Source organism: Pleuronectes platessa, chromosome 13, assembly GCF_947347685.1.
Source record: "Pleuronectes platessa chromosome 13, fPlePla1.1, whole genome shotgun sequence".
NCBI classification, from domain to species: domain Eukaryota; kingdom Metazoa; phylum Chordata; class Actinopteri; order Pleuronectiformes; family Pleuronectidae; genus Pleuronectes; species Pleuronectes platessa.
The window spans coordinates 13,037,419-13,059,240 of record NC_070638.1 but is presented as its reverse complement, the minus strand read 5'-3'; the positions used below and the strand labels follow the sequence as shown (position 1 = coordinate 13,059,240).

At 43.3% G+C, this 21,822-nt stretch overlaps 2 protein-coding genes across 6 annotated transcripts; one reads left to right on the top strand and one right to left on the bottom strand.

Annotated features, from left to right (window-relative positions):
* Positions 1 to 1,030: 1,030 nt before the first annotated feature.
* On the bottom strand, positions 1,031 to 9,203 carry LOC128454561 (uncharacterized). The gene is made up of 21 exons (XM_053437985.1): positions 9,005 to 9,203; positions 7,414 to 8,538; positions 7,231 to 7,305; positions 7,035 to 7,148; positions 6,593 to 6,741; positions 6,457 to 6,516; positions 5,813 to 5,946; positions 5,531 to 5,723; positions 5,137 to 5,312; positions 4,542 to 4,700; positions 3,969 to 4,128; positions 3,744 to 3,838; positions 3,457 to 3,662; positions 3,265 to 3,358; positions 2,974 to 3,156; positions 2,785 to 2,840; positions 2,354 to 2,476; positions 2,137 to 2,232; positions 1,655 to 1,769; positions 1,396 to 1,561; positions 1,031 to 1,255 (listed from the first exon to the last, which is right to left on the bottom strand). Exons 1-21 carry the CDS (start codon positions 9,201 to 9,203, stop codon positions 1,085 to 1,087), a joined length of 3,849 nt encoding a protein of 1,282 aa, XP_053293960.1. The 3' UTR covers positions 1,031 to 1,084.
* Positions 9,204 to 11,673: 2,470 nt separating this feature from the next.
* gpsm2 (G protein signaling modulator 2) lies at positions 11,674 to 21,786 on the top strand. 5 transcript variants are annotated; one of them, XM_053437207.1, is made up of 17 exons: positions 11,674 to 11,902; positions 12,890 to 12,928; positions 14,764 to 14,933; positions 15,038 to 15,140; positions 17,559 to 17,780; positions 17,857 to 17,992; positions 18,119 to 18,258; positions 18,415 to 18,538; positions 18,648 to 18,763; positions 19,343 to 19,498; positions 19,579 to 19,687; positions 19,771 to 19,900; positions 20,005 to 20,081; positions 20,195 to 20,383; positions 20,491 to 20,650; positions 20,746 to 20,936; positions 21,038 to 21,786. In XM_053437207.1, exons 4-17 carry the CDS (start codon positions 15,076 to 15,078, stop codon positions 21,212 to 21,214), a joined length of 1,992 nt encoding a protein of 663 aa, XP_053293182.1. In that variant the 5' UTR covers positions 11,674 to 11,902; positions 12,890 to 12,928; positions 14,764 to 14,933; positions 15,038 to 15,075; the 3' UTR covers positions 21,215 to 21,786. The 5 variants fall into 5 exon arrangements, with proteins under 5 accessions (XP_053293182.1, XP_053293181.1, XP_053293183.1 ...); XM_053437206.1 differs by having other exon boundaries at positions 14,764 to 15,140; XM_053437208.1 differs by lacking the exons at positions 14,764 to 14,933; positions 15,038 to 15,140.
* Positions 21,787 to 21,822: the final 36 nt, after the last annotated feature.

The following is a 21,822-nucleotide window of genomic DNA, read 5'->3' as shown; positions in this document are numbered from 1 at the left end:
AGTAAAAGTGCTTCATCATACATTCAACATCAGTCCCTGATGGGATGGTCTGATCTGTGGGAGTGACTCGACATTAGGGTTGAACAGGTAAACAGCTGGTTGAGGAGTCACTGTGACTAGTGAGTCATGTTGGTGATCCACAGGTTAGGAAACACTGAGAAGAAGGTCCCCTGCTCCCTGAACAATCGGACTGGACGGCGCAGGAATGTTGTTTGGACACATCTCCTCTCCTGATACCCCCTCTTCAGAACAACAGAGAAACCCAATACCCAACAACAAAAACCTGAGCACAGCCCGGCTGCAGCGGAGCCGCGATGGCGACAGGAGCCGGGCCATAAAGCCAACGTACAGAAACTCGGTAAGAAGACACTGTGGTGCGAGCACCCACAGGCCAGCAGGAACGGACATTAGAGACATCGAGTGAGCACATTAGCTTCAAGGAAAAAAGTTGATACTCATTTGAAATAAAGACGGACAGGGTTTTTCCTGAAACACAATAATACCAATCCGACTGAGATTTGATTTAACGTTGTCTCTTTGCCCTGTGGCTGGTGTGGGTATCGGATTGCTAAGACTTTGGAGGAAGAAGACAACAAGAGGTAGGTGAGACAGGTGCACTGACTTGAAACATTGGCTACAGACAGAGCTTATGAATATTATTTCATCTGCTGAGTGACATCTTGACCCACAAAGATCACAAATGTGACCATTTTCCTCCTTTTGCGTTTTCAGTCATGGGAACATTATCTTACCTCCTTCCAAGTATGGTGGAAAGATGCTTACAGACAAACCAACGGATAACCAAACAAACAGACAGTGGTGAAAACAACCTCTTAGGTGGGGATAATAAACAAAGTGCTGTCAATCAACAAAAACTCCAAAACCCTAACAAAATGCATGTGAGGATATCATTTAACACTTTATTTAGCCTATTACAAATTTAGACTTGTGTACAAAACAATCAATTTAACACAAACAGCACCTTAAATAAATTAAAATGATAGACAACTCTTTATCATTCAATACAAAACATATTCTACATCTTTATCAGAGATGTTGGTAGATTAGTGTACAAACTGAGGTGTTAGAATGCAGGGTGTTTCCTGCCCCCTAGTGGCTGCGTGTTGTGCAGTTTCTTGTTGAGTTGAGCTTTGCCCAGGTCAGCTGACAGTCTCTTGGCCATCCGGTCCGTGGTCCTTTTCATGCTGCGGGCCACTTCAATAGCCTGGTCCAGAGTCCTGCTCATCTCCTCCTCCTGGAAAAACAACAGCAAACTTTAAAACGAGCCACGTAACATGTTGATTGGACAGCAGCTAATAACTGCTCTCATCATGCACATGCTCCTGTTTATAAACAACTCTACACATGCATGTGATGAAAGATAAGAGCTCTCACCTTGCTCCCCCTGCGTGTGCCTGTCCTGCTGATAGTCTTTGAGGGCGCTGACCCCGGGGACAGTGTCCGCTGGAAGAACACGTTGCTGGGCAGGAGAGCTGAGTCTGACTGGGTGGAACGTTTCCTGTGGTGGGACGTGGACTGTGGCAGCTCCCTCAGCTTATAGCTGGGTTTGATGACAAGATATTGAGATACTATGACACATCTGTCACCTTTCAACGAGTGGTGTGTTTGTGTTGCCCATGAGATGTGTGTTCACCTGGCAGGTAGGCTGCTGGAGGAGCCGTAGCTAACCTGGAGGAGAGGCTTCTGGAGGGCCGGGGAGGAGAGGGGAGACCACCTCCTCCTGGAGTAGAAACTCTCCATGACATCCGCTGACATGAGAATCAGAACAGTGTGTAAACAACTAATACAAAACATTGTGCATATTTACAACCCTGTTTACAATATCATGACAGACACACTATTCTCCCAACTGACAAGAAAAACTACAAATATATAAAAATATATGAATGATTCTTAATCAGCAATATATTTCTAGTGATAACAGATGACAGAAGAAGATGATTTGTGTCTATTTTGTTTCAGAGTTTGGCTTCTTGGTTCATCATTCATTGTAATTCAGGTTCACTCGTCCATTAAAGACAAATAGAGCTGATATGGTCAAATTGATGTTATTTCACTGAATCACAGAGAAACTAAATGTAGATATTTTGAACATCAGATGAGAAAGTTACTCACGCTGTGGTCTTTGATTGGCAGAACGGTTAGAAGCTCCACCTTTTAAAATGGAGCTGGTCAAACCAGAAGTTTTCACTGAGTAGTTTCCCTCTGACCCTAAAGGAGTAAAATGTGTTTTTTTTTGTTGTTTTTTTTACTTTGGAAAGAATATACTCTAATAAAGTATAAACAAAGAAATGCAGAATGTACTTTAATGAAATATCATTGAAGGCCTGACCTCTGCTGGACTGTAACGCCTCCTGAAGCCCAGAGCGCACACCGCTGCCTCTTCTGCTCCCTGCAGACGAACTGTGGAACTGCAACATGATGTCCGACCCTGCTGTGTCCCCACTGTCTGTACCTGGGAGCAGATGATCAAACCCAGAATGAATATAGTCAGAATTATCTGCCCACTGATATGTAGAGACACACTTGTAGAAAGGAACTTGCTGGGATTTTCCATTGATTTAATTTTGTTTTTTTCTCCAATTTCCCGGTGGAATAATTAAAAAATCTTACTGGGGAGAAATCAGGCACAATTATGGAACTGATTTCAGAGAGTCTGTATAATTTGGTGCAGTTTGAATTTACTGTTGGGCCTTAGCAGAGGTCTACTATGTCTCTTTCTCTCTTCTGAGTGACTTAGTGTATGGCCATGTCGGTGATTACCTTTGCTCTTGCTGGGATCCATGTCTGAAGAAATCCAGTCCTCTATTCTTGTTGGACTGGGAGTATAAGAGTAAGAGTAAGGACAAAGTATAATACAAGTTTTTCACCAGGTTGTGAACCAATTTAACTTAACACAAATACATCCTAATACTGTCCTTTATATTCATTCACTGCCAGGATCAGGTTCACCTGTTACAGCTCTGTCTGAGGTGAGTCCTGGCTCTGGTTTTCGACCTGCGCTCCTGCCGACCCTGCCTGTACTTGGAGGTGAGATAGTCCATCTTCTGTGCCAGGTGAGGCAGCTGAACCAAACCCTCCTCCAGGTCCTTCTTCAGCCTGGACACCTCTGACTGCAAGGCCAATATGGCCTCACTAAACACACAAAGAGAGGTTCACTGTGTTATCTTGTTGAAACAACTGCTTTGGAGTATAGTGAAGCAGTCGGCCACCACCACGGCTGGCCTCTGAGGATATACTGACCTATTACAGGAGCAGGAGTTCACTGGGCTGCCTCTCTCTGAATCCATTTCAGAAACACAGTGACTGAGGAGCGCAGGCAGGCCTGGGTCAGATCCTGTTCAGTAAGTGGTGGAGAAGTACTTAACTCATCATCAGTATGAACAAGCAAAAACAGAGCTTTACATTGTGTTTGCAAGATGAGTGTTTTCTCACCCTCTAGCCGGACTACAGGTTCCGTGGTGGTGCTCTCCACCCACAGGTCCACTGCAGCTGCCGCACCACAGAACTGCGTTTGGAGCAAGGGGTTGGAGCCAGACCACTGTCGGATATGCAGAGAGGCTGGATGGATGGTTGTCTGCAGGTTGGAGCAGGAGCCCTCACCGTCTGAGCTGCTTAAACCATCAGTATGGGACGGCACACTGGATGTTGACACATCCAATGAGTGTTATTCTACCAGGACCCATGTGAAGTGGATCAGTCAGTGAATCCATTTTTTTTACCTTGCGATGAGCAGGTTTGGTTGAAATGATCCAGAGGCTGACAGATTCAAGTAGGAGCTCCCAAATCCACTGTCTGTCTCCGGGCTCACGAGCCGCTGCACCCCAGAAAACACAACGTCAGGTTAAATAACTTAATAACCGCTGCAACTCAAGCAGCATCCCTGAAAATCTTGAAGAGCTATAAGAGGCAATTGTCAATCAAGCTGACTGTTATCTGTGACTGACCTGTGGTGCACATGGGGAGTTGACAGGAGGCTCCGGGGGGCCGTGGGTGTCTGAGAGTTTGGGTACATGAGAGGAAGAGGCGACCTCCACGGCCAGACTCACACCTTCACCCAGATCACATTCACCCTCAGGGATAAGGACACTATCTGGGGTGCAACGTCTGCAGCCACAATAAAGACAAGGACATTTTGAGCTAATTACTGAAAAATACAAATGTGGAGGCATCTTTCAGTCTGTGGAGTTTTCCATAATAGTATGAAAGCTTTTCCTTGTGCAGTGGATGCATCCTAATTCTACTGACTTCAGTAGAAAAACTAATCTGCATGACTAAATCTGGAAAAGGTACATATTGTTCTGAATACAAATGTTGTCTAATGTACATTGTCCCTTTTAAATAAATAAACACAGACTTAAACATATCCTAAAGTAGCTCACTAACTCTGTGACAGATTACAGGAAAGATTAGTTGTATGACCCATAAATTATTTTTCAGAGGAGAGCAGTATTAAAAATGTTAAAGGCACACTTAGCTCTTTGATACGTTCATGTAGACTTTAGCATCACAACACTGACCTCTCAGGTGTCCGATCCGTCTGTATGGAGGTTGAGCTGGTTCTGCTCAGGTGTGCTGAGATGTTACCATGAACTATCCCCTCTGACAACACAGAGCTCCTCTCCTCTTCGTCGCCCTCCTCCTCGTCATCCCTCTGGACGTCCAGTCTCTCCAGTGAGCTGCTTAAACAAGATGGAGAGGAAAACCTGCTCACACCGATTCCAAACACACTGGTCCCTCTGCACGGTGGAAACCTAACACCAGCACTGTACCTGTACCCGAAACACGATCTGCCCACAGGAAGGCTGAGAACGTGTCTATTATCTGAGCACAAACGCACAAACAAGCGCCACTCACATCGTTTATAGCAGGAAACAATAATAACAATGGAACATGCACAATAGTGGTGAATTATATTAGCATCCTAACCAGGATATACACTCTCATTTGATTGTATGGGATACACATTGTTACAATATTCACAGATAGTTCAGGGTTTTTAAAATGTAAAAACTAAAGATATTCATTAATCACAACTATGAGGAAAAGAGAATATTATTAAAAATGAATAGGGCATTAACTACAAAATTATGCATTAATTTTATTTATTTTTACCGTGATTGACAGTTGTATCCAGTATTTTTCAGTGCAGAGTCAGCGGTTATGAGCTCCCTGCTTTGCTCCAGTCCATCGCTCTTCTCACTGCTCCTCTCCTCCACCTCCTTCGCTTCTTCTTCCTCTGTCTGTGGCTCCATCTCAAAAGTCAAAGTGGAAAATCCTGCCCATGGACCCTGCAACACAGACCATTTGTGGTTGGTGTAATTACACAAACATGCACAAACGCCAAGGAAAGAGGTCGGCACAAAATGTCATCGCAATCAGTCCAAAATCCATTGAGACCTTTGACTGTGGACCAAGTGAGGAGCTGACCAGCTTTTCAAACAGCTCAGCTCCTAGACTGGCAGAAACTGTACTGGTGCCTTCATGGGTGTGTCTGTGAGTTGGTTACCTCGTGCAGGGATGGCGGAGGTGAGGGGGTGAGCATGCAGACAGAACCGGGCCTCACATGCAGCTCGTCTTTCATGGGCATGGGAGTGGAGGATGAGTGGGGTGGGGAAATTTGCTCACACAAGTTTTTGTCTATCATCTCCTTAATGTCGTCGAGGTGCATCCCGATCCTGAATATGTCCCCCTCCACCAGCCTGAGCACACACACACGTGCACACATGAATGGCTGCACGGACATGAAACTGACACATTTACATGTTGGCGATTGTAACGTCTCTTGAACCTGTCTGGGTCAAAGGTGCCGGTGTTCCTGGACAGACCCATGTAGTTCTGCATCTCCAGAGCTCTGTGCTCGTCCCTCGTACTCATGTATTTCCTCTCCAGCTGGTCCTGAGCCTCCATCATGCTCCTGAACATCTGACAGAGGACACAATTCACATGTAGGTAAAAGCAAAAAGGAAAGTACACAGAAACATGACACTTCCATTACTAAAAGAAAGTGCTAAAATGCAGGTTTCTTATATACCTCCAGACTCATGAACGGTTTCTTTCCTTTTCATTCAAACTCTAAATCAACACACATAATGAAAATTGCCTCTAATAACCCTGTTCTTATCAACTGTGGTGAACTGTGTAATAACTTCTGTGGATTGTGCAATAATGTGGTTGTAGAACGATTTTGTGCAATCTACGCACTTCATGGTGTGAGGATCATTGGCACTTTATATTAACGGTTCTTGTTCTTTTTTTGAGTGTGTATTTGATATCTAATATGATTAAAATGTGTTATATCTTTATATGCACCAAGTGGAGCGGCGCAATAATTTCCGATATAACATAATACAATGGCAATAAAGTATTTCTATTGTATTCTATTCTGTTGTATTTTTATTCTAAAGAGTTCTATTCTAAGTCAGCAGTTCTTACCATTTGCTGTTCCTCGATGCTTATCGACATGTTGCTGACAATCCTTTTTAGCTCTTCCGCCTGGGTAGAAGAAGGTTCGATAATCGATTTAGATGTTGTGTTTCTTTTGGCAGATTGTCACTAGGTTCAAACTTACTTTCTGCATGAACGGGCTGATGACGTCTCTCAGCTCAGCAGTCATTCTTGCCCCATCACTGGGACCCTCCTCAGGCGGACTGAGGGAAGCTGCGATCACCTCTGTGGTGTTGCTCTGTGGCACCGTTCCTCGCCTCTGACCAAAGTGTTCTGCAAAATAAAAAATAGAAAAGACAGTAAAGCATGTCTAATATAGTGTACATTATTTTCAAATGTTCAAATAATTACAAATTGCATTTAACATATCAGATATTATGTTAAAAGTCAAGTGTTTGTGTGATTAGTTTGTCCATTTTACGCTCCTTGATTTGCCTGCTCGATAGCAAAGTAAAGGCGTTTGTGTAACAAGAACAGTGTCATCTGACCCCACTTGTCACTATGGAAACCACTTCACTGCAAAGCGGTGATCCTTCATAATATCAGATGACACAAAGACATCGTACCTGACGGGTGAAGATGAGGAGCCAAGGATCCAAGATGGCTTCCCTCAGCTAAGTTTCTCTGATGATCATCATCACACTCAGAATAAAGCATTAGATCTGTGGAAAGCTGAGTCCGTAAAAAAGGTTTATTAAATAGGTAACTTGCATCAAAAATAGACTTCTAATTTATTTGGGATATTTCAGGTTGTACTTACATTTGTTCCTAGTCTCATTTGATCAATGAGGTTCTCCGCCTCAGCAAATCTGTTGAGTAATTTATCATACTCAGCCTAAAGACATGAGACCCCAGTTAAATGTTAGTTCACAGAATTCACATAAATGGTATTATTATTATTATTATGTCATAGGAGGAAATAAAAGCAAAATTGACCCCCAAAATGTGGGGTTCTCACCAGCCCTGATGAATACTGTTTCGCCTCATCCTTGAAGACATAAGCCTTCTCTGGCTGCGGGACGGAATCCTCCAGGACTCTGCTGATCAAGTCTAACATCCCTGGAGAGGACTGAGCTCTGTGCATGGGGCTGGGGGTGGGAGGAGCAGGCCTGGAAGGGCCACTTGGAGCTTTGGGGATCTTAACCTTAGGAGCAACCTTGGAGAAATCCGGGAGGGGGTAGTGGACTTGACCTTGACCGTACTTCATCTCACAGAAGGACCTGGTGCGCACAAGAGGGGCTCTCTGAAACCGATCCTCCTCTTCAGACTTTTCCTGCACCACTGCCTCTGTGGCAGTGTTGTCTCCACTGCTCTGGTTTGAGTCTCTGCTGGATTTATCAATGCTCCTCTCTAAACTTGAGCTTTGTGATGCAGTATGACTCTTTTCATCAGTCCTGTCAGAGAAGATCTCAGAATCACGTGCAGGGATCTCTGTGTGGTTGTTTTTAGTTGCAGTGCTGTTGCGTGTTGGGGCCCAGCTCGTGCTCTCCAATAGGGACACCTCCGGCAGGGTCTCTGCATCGATCAGCCTACCCGGCCGCAGCAGCTCTTCCTGGGTGAAGTGTCGCAGCAACAACTGGTTAATATCTGCAGGACACGGGCATGGTGGAGCAACGTCGCAATGCTGGGACGCATCAACACAGTTTTCCTGTTTGGTGCCTTCATCCTCTTGTGACAAAGTTCCTGGTTCATCAGAACCAGAAACCAAATGTTCAGATGTTTCGTCTCCATCTGCTGTTGAGAACTCAAGCAGACCAGGACCATCAGGACTTCCACCAATAGTCTCACTTCCATCGGAGCTGGTGTCGCCCTCAGTGCTCGCTGTCTTGTTGAAGTAGGGGCTAGCAAGGTCACCATCATAAGGCAGGTCCTCCTGATCCTCGTCACTGGTATCAAGCCCCGGGTCCTCATTGCCCTGCTTTAACGGTAGCTCATCTTGCACAGTGTTTGGTCTTTGGACAGACTCATGTAAGATACTGCTCTTGGTCTTGAACTCTACCACCCTCTCACTCGGACTGCTCTCAACACTGGACTCTGAGGAGGAGCCGTCCAGCGCTGACAACGCGCTCCCTGCAAAATAAAGGATATTTACAACGAAAAAATTGCCAATTAGGAGGTCACATGAACTATTTTATTTGAGATTCATTTTTTCCATAATCTGTCCCTCAATTTGACTCAATCTGAATCTGCCCCTTATAAAGGCCTAAAGTCCGCTCGTTGGTAAGTACCCACCTTTGCTCATGTATTGTAACAAAGATGGTGTTATGAATGAATAAGTATAGTCACTCAGCAGACACTGTAGTTGTAGAGACACAGTTTGTTGGTAAAATGCTGCAGCTTGATATTCCTTTTCTCAGTTAGAAAGACAGGATGACGCACTAAACGTAATTTTTCTAGTTTAATACACCACAAAGGTTTACACAATGAACATGTGTAATGGCATCTAAAACAACAAACGCTGCATGAATGTAAAAAGCAAGCAAATGTTTAAAAGATCAAACATAAAGGAATTTTTGCTAGTGACCCCAGGACTTACCGCTGAGATGGATGCTGGCCCCTGAGGCGGGAGACTCTACCTGGGAGAGATGCAAATCCAAAGAAGCCTCTAAATCACTGAAGTGCAGACTTTCATCCTCACTCAGGTCCAGGAAGATGCTCTGATGGATGCATCTCTCCCACAGCACGGTGGATCCCTGCACATCCCCGTCTGACACCTCTGGGTCTCCTCCCTCCATGGACTCTGTGTCTCCACAAAAGGAAAATATAAGTGGACGCTCGGCTCACCCTCTGTTCACCTGTGTTTCAGACAGAGGAGGTAAGGGGAAAAAGAATGGAGATCCTGCTCAACACTTAGTAACACAACTTGTGAGGCGACGTGCTAAGCTGCCAGTTATTCAACAATCAATACATTGTGTGGACAGAAGTTGGGTGACATACAGTAAGTGTGTGTATGTGTGTGCGTGTGTGTGTGTGTGTGCGCGTGTGTGTGTGCGCGTGTGTCGAGGCAATAACACAAAATTACGTGAAACATTTTCTTATTTAATTTAGAAAGGTTAGCAATGCTAACCTTTCTAAATTAACTTAGCATGGATGTCATGTATAAAATAACTGATAATAACTGCATATTAGCCCTGATCTGTGTTATATTAGTAATTGTAGAATTAAAACTAACCTGCAGTATTTCAATGCTATTGGGTTGTTTAAGCATCTTATATATAAAAAGATATGTTTTGCCTGGAAAATATGTAAGTAATATATTAGCTCTATCTGTCAAATAAATGTAGAGTTACAATTGTAGTGAAGTAAAAGTATAAGTATAAGTAAGTACCTCAAAATTGTACTTAACTGCTCCAGGCTCCAAGCTACTGCACTGAAAACCTAACACGTGCAATCCCCAATCCCTTTCGATACTTCAGATCTGTGTTTCATTTCCAGCCTCGATGAAGCTGTCATATTTCGTGCAGGTTGTAGTGATGGTGACTTACTCGGGTTGTGACTCCTTCAGCTTTCACAGTTTACAGTTGATCGGCTCCACAGTCGCGCTCCTGTCACACGTCATGTTGACTCGATGGTTCCGTGTCTCTCTCGACATATGGTCTGTTCCTCGGACAGGTTTAGTTTCTGATGCATCATTAATAATGAATCCTCGCGGCAGCGCTGCGCTTCTGCAGCCGCTGCGGCAGCCATACAGGCGGAGACTGGTTGCTAGGCAACGATTGAGGAACTCCCAACAGATGACAGTGAAACACCTCAGTACTTTATTTATAGAAATTATATATTTTAAACGATGCCCAAAATAGAAATAATTAGAGAAATAAAAAACGTCCATATTTTATATTCAAACCTGATTTTTTTTAAATATACAATTTTTTTTCATTTATTTACCTCCTGCGCAGAAGCTAATTGCGCACTTCCTGCGTAGAAGCGATCTGCGTACTTCAGGATAAATTTAATATAATTAATTAATTTCATTTTTATTTTTAATACTGCCAATTTTAAGGGTTCAGTATCTTGCAAAGGACCCTTTGGCATGCGGATCGGGAAGAGTGGGGATCGAACCAAGCCAACCTTCCTGTTGGAGAACGAACACTCTACCACCTAGGCCACACTGCCGGATGATTCAACGTGCTTTAAAAACCCATTTTACAGAATAATCCAGTAGTTTTCAACCTTGGCTTCTGACACCTTACAAGAATCACAGTGTGGGACTCATTTAATTTAATATAATTCTGAAAATTCACGCAAAACCTTCTAGTTTATCACCGTCTGGTGATCAAATAAATGACATATTGTTCCCATCAACTAGCACAAGGAGAAAGGGTCACTCATTACTCCTTAATCAAATCAAAACTCCGGCCTCCTGAACTTTTACTTTGAAGGTGAGCTGTCTCTCTGTCCCCCTTTGGATGTCCTCGTTCAAGTTTAGCTTCTCAGGTTGACTTCCTGCACAGACCAGTTGAGGCCTCACTACTGCACAAATCTATAACATCAACAAATCCCTGGTTTCTATTACAATTTGTTTGTGTTTTTACATACAAAGACAATTTAAGTATCCATCTGTCCCTCCCACCTTCTGTCTGTCTGTCTATCTATCTATCTATCTATCTATCTATCTATCTATCTATCTATCTATCTATCTCTCTATCTCTCTCTCTCTCTATCTATCTATCTATCTATCTATCTATATATCTATCTATCTTATTGTATATTTTATTTATATATTATAATTATCTATTTTTTTAAAGATCCCCGTTGTTAGACTGTTGTGTTTACTTATTTATTATATTAACAGATGTTTCTATCGTCACCTTTCCCTTCGCTGATGTGACAAGGCCCATTTCTCGGTATTGAGACTGATAAAGGAAAATCTTATCTTAAGTCAAGTGCTCAGGTAAATTGCTCTGGAAACAGCTGGTTGGTCATGGTCTGAACTGTTTGTTGTAAAATGCCTTAGAATCTGTGTATTAGAGCTCATTAATAAACAGATCTGATGATGACAGAGAATGGCAAACTTTGTGTTTATAGAGAGAGAGAGAGAGAGAGAGAGAGAGAGAGAGAGAGAGAGAGAGGTGCTCTCAACTCTATCAGATACAATTTTACCCTACGTCATCTCTTTTCTATTCAAATCTGTTGGTCCAATCGCTGTGCCTCGGGGCGTGGCTATCTTTGAATGTCCCCCTCTGATTGGCTGCTCCTCGAAAAACACATACGCTAGTTCAGCAGTAAGGTTTTACTTCTTTCCCAGAGAAGTATGAAGTAACTCTGGTTCAAGTTAAAAAGAGAATGTAGCCGTAGGTGGATATTAATGTCATCGTCTATGAATTACGGGCGTTTTTTAAATTTTTTAAACGGACCCATGTTTTTTATTCTTTTGAAACAGTGAAGACCAAAAACAGAGGAGAAGTCCCCCATTGTTCGAACTGGATCGACTAACGTAAGTCCAGCGGCTAGCATGCTAACTAGCTAACCTGTAGCTGGTGCTGATACTGTAGCTAGAGAAATGGCTCCTCTCATATTTACTTCACTCGCGGAACCTCTGACAGTTCATTCGGAAAGTCGGATGTTTACATTCCTCCACGGAGTCCTGCGTCCTCTCTCAACACTGTAGTAGAGTATGTGTTTGAATGGAGCTGATGGTGACAGAGAAGTCAATGGTGCTACTAACCATGCCCAAATGACATGTGTAACAATCACATGTGTTGTACACAGTAATATATTAGTAGTTTGTGTGTACTTCATTTAGGAAAATATTTGTCTTTAATAGTATTTAAATGCACCAATGTTATGTAGTTTACACATCAGACATCACACTCACACATGAACCTTTAGTATGTGACATGTACAGTTAATGTGTATTAGAACTAGTGCAGTCCAATACAATAGTATTTCAATAAGTGCTTCATTGTTTAAACCTTAGAAAGCTGCTGATTCAAAGTAATAAGAGAAGTTTCTTATACCTCTTTGCTGTAATAGCAAGGGCTGGAATGTGCCTAAATATTATATCAAGACATCACCCTGTTATTTAGTTGATATTGATAAATGTCACATTATTATTTATATTCATTTTAAAGACTAATTGTTGCCTCTGAGTGAAGGTTCTATGAACATAAAATGACTCGATAAGCAACAAACGATTCATAATCCTGAGGCAGATCAATTAATTGTACTTGCACATTATGCATATGCATTAAAACGGTATATGTCAACTTTTTTAAATATTACTATTGATGATAATTATTGATGTTGTTTTATTATCAAACCCTATATTTAAAAGGCACACCTATTTTATTATCTATACTGGGTTTTAGGTTGGTGTACCTAATAATAAACTGGCAGCTGTACATATGTCTTTACTACAACTGCAACACCTGATCATTTTCTGTATGATGTTATTCATTTGTCACCACACTTCTCCTCCCAGGCTATCCAGAGTTCCTCTTCCTGTGAGGAAGAACTACCGGTCAGTATTCCATTACTCATTTCAGTTGTTTCTTTCTGTTGTTTTGGTCCACGGTTTTGCTGGCTTATGGTGTTGTAGTATAGTGGCATTTCCATTTTTAGATCTTGAGGTCAGAGGCAGTTCAGTGCATCAGTGGGCTGTAAGCACAAATAAATAGATCACATCTGCTGTGTGTCCAGGTTGAAATCATGTCCTGCATGTGACTCAGTTAAGTGATTACCTCCCCTGGTGCTGTCATGTCAAAGAACTATTTTCTTATGTGCATGTAAGCACACATCATTTCTCCATTTTACAAACTCTGTGAGCAGGGCAGGTCTCTGGGAAACACACCCAATTGGCAAACAGTGGTGGAAAATGCTGCAACATGCACTTAACTGTTCATGTTCATGCAAGGCTACATCTTTTCTTTTGAGATTAGTTGTTTAATCCCAACTACTTAATTTAGGAGGCCTAACCTGGTAGAGCCTGTTTAGTTTAAATTTGTGGATTATGGTAGAAATGTGCTGAATCAACAGCAAAGTTATCTTTTGATTCTCATGCACAGATATCCACTCACTGTGAGAGAAACAGCAGTATCAGCTTTGACCTTTAACCTCAGTTAATGCTGAGGAAAAACTGACGACACCTCCGGTGGAGGTGTCGTCTGTTGGCCCAACAGTTTTCTGTTGCTATTTTTAGACGTCGTTGTTTTTAAGATTGGGCTCCTCTTGCAGAATGAGCTCAGTGCTGAGCTAATAATACCAGGTAAAAAGTACCACGTCGGCATCGCTTCAACTTTCTGGCCAGAACTAGATTCATTCTTTTAGTAACTATCTGTTAATATACTGACATAGCTACTGATAATCCTTAGTTAATAATTTGGGGTGTTTTTTTATAGTTTAACAAATGTTATACTCTTGGACTCTCAAACCTGAGTTGCTTGTCTTCAGTGTCTAATTCATAAGCATTACATCCAATTACTTTTCATGAACATCACATGTTCACATTGTTATTTAGTTAATCATAGTTATTTGTTAAGAAAATAAGGTAAGGCAGTAGGAAGAGGTCACCAATGAGTGACTCTAGTGTAGGTCTGGACATTTTGGTGTAAAGAGAACACGATGATGTCATTTAAAATGCTCACATTTAAAATCGTAAAAAGTTTCTCAAGACATAGTAAACTGGAATTATCAGAGAAATGAAAGATAGCCTCTGAAAGGTTTTTAAATATGCACACTGCTTGTTTTATGTCTGTGTTGTCTTTTAGTTGCTATTTAGCAGAGAAATATAATTAATGCTTGGTGATTTTCCTTTGTGTGTCTGTGTGGAGGGGAGGGTGTGATGTGTTAAAGTTGGGGGACAAATGGGTGCGGCTTGTATGACCTCATGGATAAATGAGGTCATGGTTGGCTCTGGTCTTTACTTGGTGCAGTTTATCTGAATCCATGAAGCCTGCTTATCACTGTCCTTTCCTTTGGTGGAAGTCACAATCACAGTCATTTATAAGTTTGTCCTCGTGAGTGGTCTGTTTCTGTGCCTCTCTTTTGATTTAGGGACATCTTTCTCCATTAATCATTTGGACTCTCTGCTTGCTGTAGCGAACCTAGCTCTCTCACCTTGCTGCAACTTTGGAGCATGTACGCACGTCTCCAATCCTGGATGAATTGAGTCACTGTCTTTGATTGACAGCTTGCCTGTGTTGACCCCCCCCCCACCATCCATTCTCGCTCCTGCTCTTTCGCTCCCTGCCTGTGCGCCTCCTCCACGCTGTGCCCGCTACTGTTTGGTTGGGGTTGCCATGGCACTGTGTGGCCAGAATGAGGCTTCACATACAGCATCTTGTGTTCTCTTTGCAGAGGGCCGCTGACGAGAGATTGAGGTGCAGTGACGCAAAACACTCAGTGCACGAAAGCAGCCGGGCTGGACTGACACTCTGGACTCTGCAGCTCTGTCTGACACTCATGGGGTTACTGTTGCCTCTAAGCGTTCATCGGCAGAGGGACTGTAGCGTACTTCATCACGTTGGGTGATTTTTTTTATTTGGATCGCCTCCTCCTAACTCCCCTTCAACCAAAGATTTTATTTTTCTTTCCCGTCGGGCTCTTGTCTTAAACGCCACGATTTTTTCAGGAACAAAACTGGGATTTTCCCTCATATTATGCACTTCAATGGATACCAGTTGCTCAGTGGTTAGCACGCAAGCTGAGGAGCAGTCCCTTCATGTCCGCTACAGGTAGGAATCTCCTCTCTCAACTCAGCTGTAGTTGTAGAGTAGAAACTGTGACTTGATACAGCCTTTAATGTTTCCCTCCTCATTACTTTCAGAAGGGATGTTTTAGTTGATGGTAAAGAGAAGAAAAGCTCTTTGTAATTGTGACTATATTAATGCTTGTTACGTACATAAGATGCATCAGTGTCAAGTAACTGAGGATGTTGCCTTGTTGATGGTATTGTGTGGATATACAAATTGTGGAGTGGGAGTTTCTTGTCATAGTGCCCGCTGTGAGTTTGTTGACTAAAAAATTGAAAAGGCATTGACCAGCTGTCCTCATATATTCAGAGCTCCAGCAGCAGGTGTGACCTGCTAAACACAAAAAGACTCCAGCTTCAATATTTAATGAGCTCTGAAAAATTCATCACGGCCAGCTTTGTTTTTCGCCACATGTGTGTCCACTTCATTTGAATGGAGCAGGTGTCTGCAAGCTGGGAGGATGTTTGTTTTCTTTTTTGTCCGAATAGATGCTGGATCATTGCCCCCATTTTATTGATTCCATTATACACATTACTACAAAGTCCGCCTGTGTCTGAAACCTCGAATAAATCTCCTTAGCAGCGTTTTAATCTGTCGGGTGCACACTCCACAGCAGTAAGCTCAGGTGACCAGGTCAGAAAAGAACCTGATAGTGAGTTAAGCAGATTAACTGAGAAACTGCTGATCGAACAGTTTCCCAGCTGCCATGCATAGGAAGTTAATACTATGACTACATCACACGTCTCATTGAGGGCTTTCCGACGTGCAATGCGAAAATATCTCTGTGACGTCAGATGGATTTGCTGTCACAAGAAAAGAAGGTAATTTTTTTAGACCTAAATGAACCACAAACAAGATCTTCTTTTCATATAGGCTTCGATGTTTTGTTGAGCTAATCTGTCCATGTGCCAGAGAAAGAAAAGGAGCAGCAGTCTGTGAGTTTGTAGACTCCTCTCAGCTGTAGCATGTGCTCTTGTTGTTGTTGTTAGACAAGAAGCAGGTAGGCTGGTGTTTGCCACGGGTGTAGTTTTAAATTATATGTTGCTAACGTGATAGTAAACAAAGGATATTTTTATTTAATCAACTATTCAGGAGACCATTTTTGCCTTTGTTTTATAATTAGAGCTGAGCTAATTTCTTTGGTGTTTTCGTGTCCTTTTAATGGCACATTGGTAGTACTGTAAGCTTTTCCTCGTTGTGTTTGTGGGTCCCTTTTTGATATGTTTCAGACAAAGCCTTGGGTTGGGTACTGTAGGAAATCTGGAGATAAACAAACTGAAACTTTGTGTGAAGCTGATCTCCTTCCAACAATACAGCTTCCTGAAAAACAAGCTTTGGCAGACTCTGTTTTTGCTCTGCACAGATATGCTGCTAAAGCTACAGATAAGCAGCGTCTGACACTCCCTTTCATTTGAGCTAGAGATGCCTGAGACTGAAAATTAGTGGTCTTTCAGCCGACTCGGAGGAAGCACTTCTAATTGTGTTATAAATCATGTCCTTTGCTTTCACATTGTTTAACTATATGAGGCCATTTGCTGCCATTATCTTCTTAAATCCAGATTTGTTTTTAGAAGTAAAAAAACAACCGGCTTTTTTTAGTAATCTCATTGTTAGGAGTAGAGAGCATTGAGTTTAGCCATATTGTCCTACTGCTAGGATAATCAGATTGTCACCTCCGCCAAGGAGGTTATTTTTACACCAGTTTGTTCATGGGTTGGTTTGTTTGCTGAAGGGTGTTCCATGAAATGTGGTGGAAGGATGTGATATTGGTCAGGGAAGAACCCATTACATTTTTATTGCCTATCCAGGAATGAACTCTGTTAAGTGCCATTCTAGTTTCTTATAATAAAAAGATTGACTTTTGAGAACCAACTCACAAATCTGAACTGCCAGACCATCTGTAAATATTCATCTGTGTTATGAAGACTGAAGAAATATCCTGTCCCAACTGCAGCTGGTCATCAATGGGCTGAAACATATACAACTCCTAAGCAACACAAAACATTTAAACTATTTCTATCACTAATTCAAGGCTAATAAACAGAGTAATGATCAAATGTGTCCTTCTGTTCTTTGCCTCATGTGACTGTAAAAAGAACCCACTTTATTTTGAGGCATGTCAAAAGGATGTGAGATCTACCATAACAAAGAAACTCTAGCTGGAGCCATTGTTCTCTGTATGTGGAAGGAAGTAGCTAAAGAATATTCCCCGGTTGAAAGCCTTTGCTTAGAAAGAGGTCCGGTCAGTTGGCCGCTCGTCACAGCCACAGAGGATCTGTTTCTCCACAGCTTCTTCAACTTTGGCTTCATTACTATATTTGGACTCTTGACACATTTGAGCCCCTCATTTAATATTTTTCTCCACCAGTTCAAACCAGACTCTGCTTCTGTTGTCTGTAGGATGGAGGTCTCCTGCCTGGAGCTGGCGCTGGAGGGTGAGCGGCTCTGTAAGGTGGGCGACTACAGAGCGGGGGTCTCCTTCTTCGAGGCTGCCATCCAGGTGGGCACAGAGGACCTGCAGGTGCTCAGCGCCATCTACAGCCAACTGGGCAATGCCTACTTCCACCTGCACGACTACGCCAAAGCCCTGGAGTTCCACCGGCATGACCTCACCCTGACCAGGTTAGACATACAGCAGCGCTCCTATCTCTGCGAACAGAGCATTATTGTATTACTAACATGATATGTCGTTGTATAGAACCATCGGGGACCTGCTCGGGGAAGCCAAAGCCAGTGGTAACCTTGGCAACACATTAAAGGTGCTGGGGCGGTTTGATGAGGCTGTAGTTTGCTGTCAGAGGCACTTGGACATAGCCAGAGACATGAGCGACAAGGTGAGGCAGTAGAGTGTTCAGGCCCTCAAGTGATAATCTAAAGAGTGGAATATTCAGTAGTGTATGAGAAGGTTTGGCAAATATTGACCTTGTAAAGCCGACTGTTTTTTCCCGGGGGTGTGTCAGGTGGGTCAGGCGCGAGCTCTGTATAACTTTGGGAACGTTTACCACGCCAAAGGCAAAAGTATCTGCTGGAGCGGAGCTGAGCCTGGAGAATTCCCAGAGGAGGTGATGACGGCACTGAAGCAGGCAGCTGAGTTCTACGAGTAGGTCGCTCAGTGTGTGTGAGAGAGTTTTTAATCTGTAATCTTTTTTTATACAGTACATGTTAATGATACAATGCCTGCTATCATACCTATTATATCAAATATTTATTGTAGAGCGCTAGTTTCTGTCTGACCTGAGTGCTGGTGGATTTTCAGGGCCAACTTGGCGATAGTGAAGGAGCTTGGAGACCGGGCCGCCCAGGGTCGGACGTATGGGAACCTCGGCAACACACACTATTTGTTGGGAAACTTTCGCAAAGCTGTGGCTTCTCATGAACAGGTGCAGGGATTTTTTCAGTCCAAACAAATGTGTGTGTTTGAAGTAGAAGTTATGTTTCTATTTACAGTTGCTTAATTGAGAGAAACAATAAATTATGATTCTATTTCAGCGCTTGCTCATAGCGAAGGAGTTTGGTGACCGCTCAGCAGAGAGACGCGCTTACTGCAACCTGGGGAACGCCTACATCTTTCTGGGAGAATTTGACGTGGCAGCCGAAAATTACAAGTAAGTCACACATGGATCTTTTTTTAAACTTTTCTGTGTTTGAAAAGTACAACAGGACATAGACACCACAAAGTCCACTGGACAGGCTTTGATGTGGTAAAGTACATTTTTCCGATAGGGTGGCAGGATAAATTGATAAACAAGTATCTAAACTGATAGGGTAGATTAGACTGATTGACTGACTAAAGTTGTGCACTGTTATTAGTTTACATTTAGTTTCTGTGCTCATATTTTATCTGTCGTATCCAAGTCAGCAGTGTAGAAGGCGGTTCACTGACCAAACACTCCACCTCATAATTGTTCTCTCTTTGTACATAACTGTCACCAAGATATCAATATTGGGTTAGGTGTGTTACATCACTAAGCATAAATTAAGCTTTACTTTCTTTTTCTTCTTGCACAAGTATCTTGAATCATGCTAACTGTTATAACTGAAGAATAATCTAAAAAAAAAAAACAGGGTCACTTTCCTGTGTGTGACATTGTGTGTTGTCCCCACACAAGTGGGCGTCCGATGCAGGTGCTGACTGAGGCCTCTCTGCAGTGTGTTGACCCAGCTTGTGTGTGTGTGTTTGTCAGGAGGACACTGCAGCTGGCCAGGCAGTTGAAAGATCGAGCTGTGGAGGCCCAGGCCTGCTACAGTTTGGGCAACACCTACACCCTTCTCCAGGACTACGAGAGAGCCATAGACTACCACCTCAAACACCTCATCATAGCCCAGGACCTCAACGACAGGTACACACACATATTCACTGTAAGGGTCAGAATGTTTTTAGTAAGCCCCTGCACATGGACTTAAACATGTTTTGCTGCAGGATTGGGGAAGGCCGTGCTTGCTGGAGTTTAGGAAATGCTCACACTGCACTGGGGAACCATGATCAGGCCATGCACTTTGCTGAGAAGCACCTGGAGATCTGCAAAGAGGTTCATGAATAAAATGTTTTAAAATCTTCCAAATCATGTTCAGGTATTGTACAGTTGTAAGTCTAACCTTTTTTTCTTTCCAGACTGGAGACAGGAGCGGGGAGCTGACGGCCCGTATGAATGTGTCCGACCTCCAGATGGTTCTGGGTCTGAGCTATAGCACAAATAACTCCACCTTCTCAGAGAATAAAGATATAGACTACAACCAGCATGGTAAATAAAAGCTACTGTTCACAAACCTTCCATTTCTATATGATGTTATAACGTCACATGTGTCGTTTGTACAACAGGTTTTAAAGAGTTTTCTTGTGTTTCAGGAGCGAAACCCAGGATGAGCAGGAGACACAGCATGGAGAACCTGGAGCTGATGAAACTCACTCCAGACAAGATGAATGTAAGTCAAAAAGTCTCCAGCTTTATTCAGCACAAACCAGATTTCTCCTTATTGTCTCCTCCTAATGTTTCCTTCATCATTGTGGTAAATCGTCTGTTTGTGTGTTTGTGAAGAATCAGAAGTGGAACAGCGACATCCTGACCAAACCGCCCAAACCCTCATTGGCTAAGAGCACCGCCAAGCTGTTCTTTGTCAATCGTCTCCGCGGGAAGAAGTACAAGGCCGGAGGCTCCAGTAAGGTCCTCCAGGACACCAGCAACACGCTGGAAACCAGTCAGACGTCTGCACAGGGACCTCAGAAGGTAACACAGCTGATAACCACACATGCGCCTCATCCAGTCTCAGCCAGCAGTCATCACACAAGGCCTGTTCTGCTCTGTTTCATGTTGGTTTTTCTCCTCCTCATTAGCGACTGAGTCCTGACATGCTCGGAGACGAGGGCTTCTTTGACCTGCTGAGCCGTTTCCAGAGCAACCGCATGGATGACCAGCGCTGCTCTATACAGGATCAGGGCAGCAGGGTGTCGTTAACCGGCGACCCGGAGCAGCCTCCAAGAACCATCAGGAAAAGTGAGTCACCCAATTCGTCCAGAGGAACTTCTTCACTCTGAAATAAAACATATCATCCTCATCTGTCTCCTCTTTGAACCTCTCTCCCTCTGCAGCTGTGACAGAGTCTGCCAACATCACGGTTGGACAAGGCCGGCGGTTAGAGGAGCCGTCGGCAGCGGGGGGGAGCCTGCCCGGCCTCCGGCTCCATCAGAACAGCAACCAGGCCGTGCTCAACCACTTGATGGCCAACGCAGACAACGCTGAGGCTGACGACGACTTCTTCAACATGCTTGTCAAGTGCCAGGTACTTGCTGGAACCCGATAATCAGAGTTTGACCCCCCCCCCCCGAAAAATCAATGTGCCCTCTCTCTAATCAGATCCCAACCTTTACGCTCTCTTTCCAGGGGTCCCGTTTGGATGACCAGCGCTGTGCCCCTCCCCCCCCTCCGGTCCGAGGGCCCACCGTACCAGATGAGGACTTCTTCAGCCTCATCATGCGCTCCCAGGCCAAACGGATGGATGAGCAGCGCGTCACCCTGCCCTCTGGGCCGAGCGCCAAGGCCAGGCCCCCCTCCAACTAAGCACTAAAGGGACAGACAGGCTTTTTTCTGTAAATCTCATGTAGCAGTGGACGATATTGTGGGGTGGTCGTTCAGGAGAAAGCTGTGTCTCTCTTTGTATTCCTCCATTTGGACAAAACAAAGCACTGTCAGCATTATATGTAGAATACAGTAACACTGAGGACTTGTTTTGCACAACTCCACAACAGCAACAAACTCAATCGTATCAGGGACACGTGTTGTTTTTTATTCCATGTTTTTCCTTATTCTGTGCCCCTGCATATTTCACTTCACGTGTATTTTTCAATACACAACTTCAGTTTGTATTTATTGTACTATTTCTGATCGTTATGATTCTGCTAACTGCCGTCCCACCACTATAAAGTCATGTGGTTATTCTCAGAGTGAACGCTGAGGTACAGCACTCTATCCATGTTTTTTGTTTTGTATGTGAGGACTTGGTTTTAAAGTTACCGAGGTCAGACAGGAAATGAACAAAAACTATTTGAACAAGCTATGAATTTAACCCGTGTACAGCCCGAACTTTTGTACTAAATGTTTTGAGTGAGGATGAATAAAGCCTCATTCCTGTATACATCTTTTCACAAACTCTTCTTTTTCAACAACAC

Excerpts from the sequence above, each read along its gene's own strand:
- LOC128454561 (XM_053437985.1), bottom strand. The coding sequence starts at position 9,203 with ATGGAGGGAGGAGACCCAGAGGTGTCAGACGGGGATGTGCAGGGATCC. Across the intron at positions 6,517-6,592 it reads TCAGCCCGTTCATGCAGAAA|GCGGAAGAGCTAAAAAGGAT; the intron begins GTAAGTTTGAAC and ends TCTTCTACCCAG. Across the intron at positions 2,841-2,973 it reads CTCAGACAGAGCTGTAACAG|TCCAACAAGAATAGAGGACT; the intron begins GTGAACCTGATC and ends TTATACTCCCAG.
- gpsm2 (XM_053437205.1), top strand. The coding sequence starts at position 17,275 with ATGTCAAAAGGATGTGAGATCTACCATAACAAAGAAACTCTAGCTGGA. Across the intron at positions 17,781-17,856 it reads CATGACCTCACCCTGACCAG|AACCATCGGGGACCTGCTCG; the intron begins GTTAGACATACA and ends GTCGTTGTATAG. Across the intron at positions 20,937-21,037 it reads ACATGCTTGTCAAGTGCCAG|GGGTCCCGTTTGGATGACCA; the intron begins GTACTTGCTGGA and ends CTCTCTTTCCAG.